Raw genomic sequence first — 10,388 nt, 5'->3', positions numbered from 1 at the left:
CACCATGTACCTCGTGGCTGTAAGCACAAAATACAGACAACACTTAAATAAAATACTCAGCAAAACCATTTTTCTCAGATTCAAGTTCCCAAATACATTTACCTTAATGCATTTCACCGTCTGGACATAACCCACAGCATAGCTTAGGACAACTAATGCTCCACATCCTGTGTTGCTAAGTGCTACACAAAAAACTTAAAACTTAAATGGGAGGCTTTTAGCTCTCCTAGTCCAAAACAGAGACTGCCAAGCCCATTAGCACATAGGAAGGCAAACATCCAGGTCTCTGTCACTGAATGTGACAACCCTCAAGCGCACTGAGTAGTTCAACAAGCAGCCAGCTCCAAAAGCTAAAGGTTTCTATCCCCTCTCACCTGTGGAGACCCATTAGGCCAATCCTCAGGAAAACCCACAGAAAAGCACACTGGCATTACCTTAACCCCCCAGTCTTATTTAGTGTTTCAGTGAAGAAAGTACTCATTTCACACACATTAATTAAAAATTCAGATTCTCCCGCTGTATGAGAAGAAGCATGAATTCCAAATTAAAGCTTTTATTAGAATTATTAAATTTTGGATAAAACACATGAAGTTTCTCTTTGGGCTCTAGTAAGATCTAAGGCTAATGAATGAGAGAAACACCTCAGCCCTTCCCACTACCAAACGACCACTCCAGCCTCAAGTCTCCTAGGTAAAGGGGACAGGACCTGTGTCATGACTTATATTCACTGCACAGCCACTCAAACATGTAAGTTGCTGGTTTTCCACCTTTCACACCAACAATTTCAGCACAGATAATGAAATTTAATTCTTCACTCGCTACAGAAGACCACTGAGATGTTTCACAGTATGGGCCTGATGCTCTGTGTGGCCTTTTCAGAAGTGTTACAAGCTTGTGTTTGAAAACATGGCCGCAGAAGTTCCCTCTGACTACTTCAGTGCAGTAAGGGCTGTAACAAGACAAAGGCAACGGCTAGTTTTGATACAAGCAGGATTTTAATTCAATCCAAGTTGTTTTCTATACAAGAGAAAAGTTCTATACAAAAGAGGAAGCATTAATTCAGCTGCAAGAACAGGCACAAAGAAGTTTCTGAACCCTAATGCTTTAGAAAGCCAAGAATTTTTTTTAAAAGCCAACCATGTGAGGTATTGTTATAGATGTTATAATCCTGGTTTGGGTCAGTCTCCATCATGTACAACTCTCCTGCATGGACATCCTTGAAGTCAGCACTGAAGTTGTTGGGGTCAAACTGAACCCACACAGTGTACCTGCAGTCAATGGTACGCACGGAATAGCCCATGATCCTGATGTCTTTCAGCTTTGGCTTGTCAGAGTTCCACTGGGGAGTGTCTGCAGGCCGGGGATACTGGCTGAAAGCAACAGGTTCTTCATTAAAACACCTGTCAGTGTCATCACACCCCTCCTTGCCTTCCTCCACCTTTTCTTCAGAGACATTAAAATAGTGGACAATGCTTGTCCCCTCAGTGCACAGCACAACACCAAACGACGTCTCTGGACACGCAGGAGGAACCTGCAGGCCAGCAAGTTCTGCAAGTGTTGGAAACACAGACACCAGCTCCACCACTTTTTTACTTTGCCCTAGAAGAAATAATATCAAAATATAAGTTATGGAACAGAATGGTTGGACAACAACTTTTTCTAATAATTCAGTTGGTGTTTTATTCAAAGTGCTCTGTACTGGATTTTTGGGGGTACCAAAATCAAGGCAATTAAGGGCAAGAAGTCAGCTCTGAAGATGCTAGTCTATGCACTTATGATACACTTTTAACAAGAAAATTTTTGCACTTCTGTTTTTCCAATGTGTAGCCTTAGAGACAATCATATCCATTACTTTGAAAAAGAGCTCTTCAGAAAGACAAAGTAAATTCTCAAGGCGGATGGAGACATTATCAAAACCTCCATGTACCCACTGCAAACAAAAAATAAGCACTGCAAATTTACCTTGAGGTGCTGAGCCTCCAATATGGCTAAAAGGGTCGAGGTAGGGGAAGACCCTTGCTCCTTGACTGACAGGGGGAGTTGTCATTCCTGGGACATAAAACATCAGCGGCACGCGTGTAGCAACATCAAAATTGCTGTATTTTGCCCATTCACCATGTTCTCCCAGGGACCACCCTAGGTGACAAAAAACACAATTCAGAGCAGATACTGGGTTGCAATTTAGTAGTCATTTCTTTTTCACTGTAAATTGACTCTGACTGTTGAGGCCACTAGTCTATTATAAAGGTTACATTAAAAGGTAAATAACAATCTGTGTTTAGATATAACAAGACTTTTCTCTAATGTGAAAGCTATTTCAACAGCCATCTAAATCTTGCAACTTGATACTCTTTTATAAAGGAAATAATTACACCTTTCCTTATTTCTCCTACTCTAGATTAGAATTAGGAAATTAGCATTAAAACAGCAGAAAAGAGGAATTGGGGTGTGTCACAGTGCCTGCAAGAGTCTCCAGATCAATTCCACAAGGCATTCATTTAAGTTTTGGGCTGCTGCCAGCTCTCCAATACTCCTGTTAACACTGTAGCTGAACATCCCTTGGAGCCAAGGCTGCTCTCTATGCCAGACTGCCATATCAGGACGCTACCCCTGAGGAAACAACAGAGATAAAACTTTTCAGCTCTCCTCTTCCTCTTGAAAGAGATGCCAACATGACTTCCCTCCAGGCAGATATACTGCCAACTTCACTTTGGGGGAAGACAAAGGAACTCTATGACAGCTATGTTAACACATGCTTTTTCTTGATCACTTTGCCAGCCATGGTACTGGAAACACCTACCGTTTACAGTTATCCACAGCAAGGAAAAGAAAAATTCAGTTTACAATGGAAAGTCAAGTCAAAGTGGCAAGTCAGAAGGAACATCTAGAGTCACTTTAGTACTAAAAGTATTAATCCCATTGCTATACAACTCGTAAGAGCTTGTTTATACACAACTGCTCACAGAAGTCAACTCAAATTAACTAAATGTGTGACTCTAAATTGATGTAGTTAATTCACATCCTAACTGGTTTAAATCAGCTAAGACATCTCCCAATTAAAGGGATCATGACAGGGTTATTTTAGTGAATATCAAGAGTATTGAAACAAGCATTAAATCCTTGATGCATTTGTCCCACAATTCAAATTAAGTTTTTTACTACCAGGATCCAGAGTGTGCAGGATATCAGTCATGAGAGGGACCATATCCCTACCAGTTTAGATGCTCTGCAAGCAGCAATGACAAGTGTAAGAAAACACACTTGAGCAGTTAATGAGAAAGCCTGTTACCCAATGTACCAGATGGCTTTCTACAAATGGTAAGGGGGGAGGAGTGGTGGCTCCTTTCAGAGCACTGTTCCCAGCAAGAGTCACTCCTTGGGCAGGGGGTGGGAATACAGCAAGCTCAGCCTCGTGTCCTGACAGGCAGCCTCATTCCTCACCAGCAATCCTCAACCTGATTAAAGTGCCTGTGGGGGGACAGAACAGTGCAGCCGCAGAAGTCAGTGCCAGTCCCTTCAATCTGTCTCTGAAAGCCAGAGGTACAAGGTATGATAGCTCTGCTGGACATTATAGAAACACACACTGGATTAATATGCCAGCACTGAGTTGTACAATGAAGTTCTTAACAGTAAGCTCGAGAAAGATTTCAACGCTTACCATGATCAGCAGTAAAAACTACTATTGTGTTATTTGAGAATCCTACATTATCCAAAGCATTCAGCAGCAGGCCAACTTGCACATCCAGGTAAGAAACCGCTGCATAGTAACTCTGACGAATCTGTCGCTGCAAGTTAAGAAAACAGGAGAGGAAAAAAAAGCTTTTCCCCGGACACATCCAGCAGAACCAGGGGGTGGCTGTGTAAAAGAACTAAAGGACTCTACTTGTAAAGCTTTAATTTTCATTGTCTGTAGCCCAATTAATGTCCCAGAAAAGGTAAATTGGGAGGGGGCAGTTAGAAAATTCCACCTCCCAGAAGTGCTTTCAAGCAAAACATTGCAAACCAATCCATTCTGCTTCCCTTCGTCTAGACAGTGCACCTAATTTTGGCATAAGCACTGGAGAGTCAAGGAGAAGTCTTGCAAAAGAAGATACATTGGGTGCTGGCTTGAAACAGATAAACAGACTCCGATAATGAACACAAACACAGCCCTGGTAGCTGCTACATACATTCCTTCACATGCAAACTGCTGCAGTGACAGTGCAGGTTTGCCTACAGAGCCAGAGGTGACAGCATGCAAGGGAATTCATAATATTTGCAAGTGGTCAGTTGCTGAGTAACTGGGAGCATCCAAGAGCAGCCAACTCCTCCCTTGCATTTGAACAAGTGAAGGCAGCTTGACTTCAGAGCACTGTGTTCACAGCTTACCTGGAAATCATCTGGAAGTGGTCCATACGGGAAACTAACATTTAATGCTTCCACATCATCCCTTTGCCTGATATCCATCCAGGGGTTGTATGCCACAGAAGGTAGTTTCTTAGGCACCCAGGGATCTGGGGCTAATGTGATATTTTCCAAGGGGTACAACTTGAGAAATTCCTTTACAACACAAAACACAGATAAAGACTGTCCTCACCTCTAACATATACTGCGAATTTTGTGTTTAAACAGCAACTATTCTCCCTTACAGGACCCTTTAACATTACAGTTTACAAGGCTTCATTCCCCTTCTGCCAGAGTGTGAAACACAGCCACACTAGTCGTCCCCAAACAATTCCTCAAAAATACTGAGTTACTAAGTACCCAAACCCAGCCTCCTGTATGTCAAAACAACACTTCCAACACCACTTTTGCTGAAATCAGTAGGAGTTTTGCCACCAAGTCAAACAGGGAATGAAATACAAGATCTTGTAAGGCCTCATTATGTCATACTCCATCAAGCTGGAGCCCATCTCCATGCAGTAGCAGTCACCATGACGGTGGTAGAAGCCTGGCTTTTGGCTGAGGAATCATAATTCATTCTCATTAAACATTCTAAAACGCATCACAGGTGACTCCTGAAGTTACAGCAAATCAAGGCTGGTTTCCAGCTTGCTTTCCAGAAACAGCAATAAAGCATTTGTGGGACCAGCTTTTAAAAGCAAAAGCAACATTTGTCTTAAGTTCCCTTTTCTGCAGGCTCCAGTCTCCTCACCTGTGGGTACCTCAGTGGGATATGTGGTTTGTGGTAACCAACAGCCAGGAAGAACTTTTGCCTGTTGGTTTTCATGACGTTCAGTAAGCGTATGGCCTCCTCCGTGCTCTGAATATCAGGCAGAGTCCCCCCAGGCATTTCTGTCACATTCACCGGGCACACCAAGTTCGCATAAAGTTTCCCATCTTTTCCTCTACAAGTCTTCATGAAAAAAAAAACTCAGTAACTTCTGTTAAATGCAAAGACAAAATTCTCTGTTCCATAACTTTAAAATCAATTTGTTTCTACCAACAAAAGAATGCAACTTCCATGCCTATGAAAACGCAGAAATCCTCTCTAAATCCTCTTGGTAGAAGCCCAAATTAAGTCACATAGGGCAAAAGCCCACAGCTTCTATGATGAATCTCTGACCTATTGGAGATCCAGCAGCATTTGGTTACCCTATATATATGCATTTTAATTCCTTCTGATCCCAAGAGTTCATAGAAAGCTGCCTAGAAGCTACTGACTTAATTTCTGAGCAAATGCCAGCAGTGGCTGAAGTGTAATCAGTGAAGAGAGATAAATTAGACTTAACAGTTGCCAGGGAAAGGTGGCCTCAGCAGGGTGTTTGGGAGGGTTGCTAAATGAACATACTTTTCTTTATGTCACGGATGCAAACATTGCTGTTGTTAAAACCAGTCTTTTTCCAGCAGTAAACCCAAGACCAAAGCACTGCCAAGGCTGTCTGTACCCTCATGACTGCAGCTCCTGCTGGGCAGTGTACAGACTCCAACACATGCTGCTAATGCAATGTTTGCATAAAGATAAATCAGATTCTTTTGTGCCACACTTAAGAGTAACAAACACTCTAGAAAACTGGATCAGATTATAAAATTTCAGATTCAAACATTTTTAATTATGGCCCCTTCTCACTCAGTCCGGAGCTGTTTATCACATTAAGTTCACCAAGACTACTGACAATGTTTCGTCACTAAAGCAAAGCCAGATCAGTTGCAGGTGCAAGTTGACAACTGCACTTTTCAGATAAAGGAATTCATGACCTAGACACAAATTAAGACCATGCTTGCTGATATCTCAGTAACTGAAGTTTCCAAACGCCAATTTAGAAATACCTAAAACATCTGCAGGATGGGCACATTGATCAACAAAACACACATCTGATAACCTAGGCCTTCTTTTAGAAAGCACAGAAATAAAGCATTGGTTAGTTGTTTTCTTGCACAAGGGTGCAGCCTCAAAACCCACAGAGCATAGCCTGTACTCGACACAAAGAACTTGGTTATATCCTGAAAATCCTTCCCTGTTAAGAGTGCCACAAATCACACTTACCTTATCATTCTCATACTTTTCAGCTGAAGGATGAAAGGGTGGAATAGACCAACTGTAGGGATAGTCATCACTGTAATTGGATGAAACCCCTGAAACAGATAAAGGTATTAGAAATGCTCTAATAGTTCACTGAACCAGGAAGAGCTCAGACACAAGTTTAACTTGTCTTCAATTGTTCATTTTTCTTTCAAATATGCTAAATGAAGAAACGTTTCAAATTAATCTTTGACAACTGAGGAAAAGATAACCAAGAAATAGAAGTCAAAAGGCTTAAGACAGACTTTTTTCCCTGAAATACACCTTTTACTAGTGATGGAGACTCAAGCCTGTCGAAGAGCCTTACTTCAGGGAACAGCAACAAAAAACCCAAAAAGCCAAAAAAAGCAAACAAAAAAAAATTAAAAAAAAAAAAATAAAACAACCCCCAGGATTAGTAACAGTCTTCATGCATATCCTTGATTAGCTCTACTATCAACTGAAAGTTTATCTATCAACACAAATTTAGTTCTAGGATAAGGAAATACCAAAAACAGGATCAGTATTACAGTATGTTTCAACTCAGTAGTGTTACTGCTTTTTAACTAGTGAACTAAATTCTTACTGAACTTGAAGCATAGACTCACAGCCTACTAGGAAACATGAAGCATGTACAGGCAGAACTAAGCCAACAAGTAATTTCATTTGTAGCAGATACCTAACTTCCAGATGTATTTTTAGAATGTTAGACTTTATTCCCACAATTTCCAGACAAGATAATACCCATTAGATAAAAGTAATCTAATACACTCATCTCTAACGCCTTGAGACTTAATGACATCCACTGTAAAATCTGGCTTATGACTATGATTTAGCTTCTTAATATGGACCAGAATCACACATCAATACTTATGGAAGTTTGTGAGACTATACACATCAAGTATTTCTATGTTAAGCAAATGACAATACAAACCATACCTGGATGAAAAACTTTCCCCACAGATAATGTCACATAGCCATTTTCCTTGAAATACTGGGGCATGGTGGAATAGTTTCCAGCATGGACTCTCCAGTAGGAGTAGAAATCATAGAGCCGGGTGGTGTCAGGCCTGCGGCCAGTGAGAAATGACACTCTGCTGGGAGCACACAGGGCTTGCTGAAGAGAAAGACAGCCAAGGAGAGAAATTTGGAACAAAAACCAAAACACATGTACAAACTGACACGGGCCTAGCTGGGCCATAACCATCTGAAAGCTCAGGAATCACAGGGAAAGAGTTTCGTATCTCTTCAAGCTGGAATGAATAGTATCCTTATTAAGCATATCAATTCCAAACTGCAAGCTTTTAAAAAAGCAAGTCAGGTTCCATAAAGGCAGTGCTTTTGAAATCTGGTTGCTCACATCACACAGAATTAAGCAGCAGTGGCAGGTGGACTGTGCTGATAAAAGCCCACAGTCTAGTTGATCTGGACTGCCTTAAGAATAAAGAAAGGATAATCAGAGAAGGTCTGGGTTACGGTCCAGAGGCCTGACCAATTCTGCTTCAGGGTGACAAAACCCAAGAGTTATTGCTTTGAAGTCCTATTCCCTAGCTGGAATTAGACACAAACTTCTAATTTCTCAGCAGAGAGAAACTTGGGAATGTAGACATGTTATGAAGAATAGTCAAGTGAAGAGCAATTAGTGAGATTTTGAATCCTCTATTTTAGAATGATGCTTACCACACAAACTGCCCCTTTATAGCAATCTATAGAATTGATTCCCTCAAAAGATTAAAAAGTAAAACAACTTTTTATAAGCGGTAGAAAAAGAGAATTCTAATTTAGTAAAATGGCATTTTTAAGCAGCACTTGGCTGCTAACAGTGAAAATGCTTCTTGAGTGGCACTCTGCTCCTCCAAGGGCTACACAAATACCATAATTTAAATGCCCTGTTTTCATTTTTTCTCACCTTAGTAAAGATAGGTTCACACACTACAGTTCAGCCCAATCATTTATTTCCTACTGAAAATACTTGAAGTTAGTAAATACTTGCTTCGTCCACTGGCCTGCCTAACACCTACTGTAACAAAGCCAGTAATTATTTTGCATAGAGAAAACATGTTTAAGTCATTTGTCTCACCTGGGCATATGCATTGCTGAACACCATACTTTGAGAAGCAAGTTGATCAATGTTGGGAGATTTCACAAGCTTATCTCCGTAACAGCCCAAAATAGGACGCAGATCATCCACAACTATAAACAAGACATTCATGCCATCTATGTAGAAACACAATTAGAAATAAATTAAACTGAGCTCCATTAAGCAGACATTATTTCATACCTATTTATCAGTTTTTAACCCTGAAATATACCTGAGAACAAAAATAAAATTAATAAAATGAGCAAGATTATCTTTGTAAGGGAATGTAAACAAAGGGATTAATTTTTCAAAAACAGAAATTCTTATTTGATCGAGACAGAAATACAGTGGTTTTCATTTCCCTTCCTATTTCATTGCTTGCACCCTTGATATTTTCTCCAGGTACTACAGACGGCATCTCCTTGCAGCTGCCTAAACAAGGGTGGTGCAAAATAAAGAGGCATTTTACAGGTCTACCGACTACCGAATTCTACAGCCTGCAAGCTTTGAGAGGGGTGCTAAACCACAGGTTAACAACACTGTTGTCTTGTATAATTCTGCTCCGAAGAGATAAAACAATTTTTCTTCAATTAATTACGCACGTATTTTTAAAACGCCCTCTCAAGGCGGCGGACTGTACTGGGGGCTGGGCCCGTGCTCGACCCGCTTGCTGCCGGCGAGTGAAGCCGCAGCCTCCCCAGGGACACACCGAGCCCCTGGGAACACGCCGAGCCCCTCGGGCCCGGCCTCCCGCCGGCCGCTCCCCCCAGCCCAGGCCCCGCCGCCAGCACGAACCGCCGGGGCCGCGCCCTCCTCCGGGCCCCGCCGCCGCCGGGCCGGCCGCGAAGGCATCGCGGGGCAGCCGCAGCAGGGACAGCAACAGGCACGCACAGAGCCGAGCCGCCGCCATCTCCCAGCGAGCGGCGGGGCCGGGCAGAGGCGGCCCGGGGGCGGTGTCTTGAACCATCGCCGGAGCCTGAACCCCGCCGGGAGCGGCCCTTCCCCTTCCCTTTCCCCTTCCCCGCGCGGGGGCGCCGCGGGCCCGCGAGCGAGCGAGCGGCCCAGCCCGGCCGGAGCAGCGGCTCTGTGACCGAGGGGGCTCAGCCCGGCCGGAGCAGCGGTTCTGTGACCCGGGGGCTCAGCCCGGCCGGAGCAGCGGCTCTGTGACCGAGGGGGCTCAGCACGGCCGGAGCAGCGGCTCTGTGACCGAGGGGGCTCAGCCCGGCCGGAGCCGCGGCTCTGTGACCCGGGGGCTCAGCCCGGCCGGAGCAGCGGTTCTGTGACCCGGGGGCTCAGCCCGGCCGGAGCAGCGGCTCTGTGACCGAGGGGGCTCAGCCCGGCCGGAGCCGCGGCTCTGTGACCCGGGGGCTCAGCCCGGCCGGAGCAGCGGCTCTGTGACCGAGGGGCTCAGCCCGGCCGGAGCAGCGGCTCTGTGACCCGGGGGCTCAGCCCGGCCGGAGCAGCGGCTCTGTGATCCGGGGGCTCAGCACGGCCGGAGCAGCGGCTCTGTGATCCGGGGGCTCAGCCCGGCCGGAGCAGCGGCTCTGTGACCGAGGGGGCTCAGCCCGGCCGGAGCCGCGGCTCTGTGACCGAGGGGCTCAGCCCGGCCGGAGCAGCGGCTCTGTGACCGAGGGGGCTCAGCCCGGCCGGAGCAGCGGCTCTGTGATCCGGGGGCTCAGCACGGCCGGAGCAGCGGCTCTGTGACCGAGGGGGCTCAGCCCGGCCGGAGCCGCGGCTCTGTGACCGAGGGGCTCAGCCCGGCCGGAGCAGCGGCTCTGTGACCGAGGGGCTCAGCCCGGCCGGAGCCGCGGCTCTGTGACCGAGGGG

General features: G+C 45.0%; 1 protein-coding gene across 2 annotated transcripts; it reads right to left on the bottom strand.

Moving 5' to 3' along the window:
• Window positions 1-973: 973 nt before the first annotated feature.
• On the bottom strand, window positions 974-9,564 carry IDS (iduronate 2-sulfatase). Of its 2 annotated transcripts, none has more exons than XM_048319248.1 (9): window positions 9,357-9,564; window positions 8,562-8,698; window positions 7,421-7,598; window positions 6,467-6,555; window positions 5,135-5,335; window positions 4,369-4,539; window positions 3,659-3,785; window positions 1,963-2,136; window positions 974-1,599 (listed from the first exon to the last, which is right to left on the bottom strand). In XM_048319248.1, the coding sequence occupies exons 1-9, from the start codon at window positions 9,526-9,528 to the stop codon at window positions 1,097-1,099; spliced, it is 1,752 nt and encodes a 583-aa protein (XP_048175205.1). In that variant the 5' UTR covers window positions 9,529-9,564; the 3' UTR covers window positions 974-1,096. The 2 variants fall into 2 exon arrangements, with proteins under 2 accessions (XP_048175205.1, XP_048175206.1); XM_048319249.1 differs by having other exon boundaries at window positions 9,453-9,564.
• Between the last annotated feature and the right edge of the window lie 824 nt (window positions 9,565-10,388).

This window comes from Corvus hawaiiensis, chromosome 14 (assembly GCF_020740725.1).
Source record: "Corvus hawaiiensis isolate bCorHaw1 chromosome 14, bCorHaw1.pri.cur, whole genome shotgun sequence".
Classification (NCBI taxonomy): domain Eukaryota; kingdom Metazoa; phylum Chordata; class Aves; order Passeriformes; family Corvidae; genus Corvus; species Corvus hawaiiensis.
The sequence above is the reverse complement of the archived record's forward strand: the minus strand, read 5'-3'. Positions and strand labels throughout refer to the sequence as shown.

What these genes read in the sequence shown, in the direction of transcription:
- IDS (XM_048319248.1), bottom strand. Translation starts at nt 9,528, where the DNA reads ATGGTTCAAGACACCGCCCCCGGGCCGCCTCTGCCCGGCCCCGCCGCT. An exon ending in AAAAGTATGAGAATGATAAG is followed by an intron (nt 5,336 to 6,466) that starts GTAAGTGTGATT and finishes TTTTTCATGAAG; the next exon opens with ACTTGTAGAGGAAAAGATGG. An exon ending in TGGAGGCTCAGCACCTCAAG is followed by an intron (nt 1,600 to 1,962) that starts GTAAATTTGCAG and finishes TATTTCTTCTAG; the next exon opens with GGCAAAGTAAAAAAGTGGTG.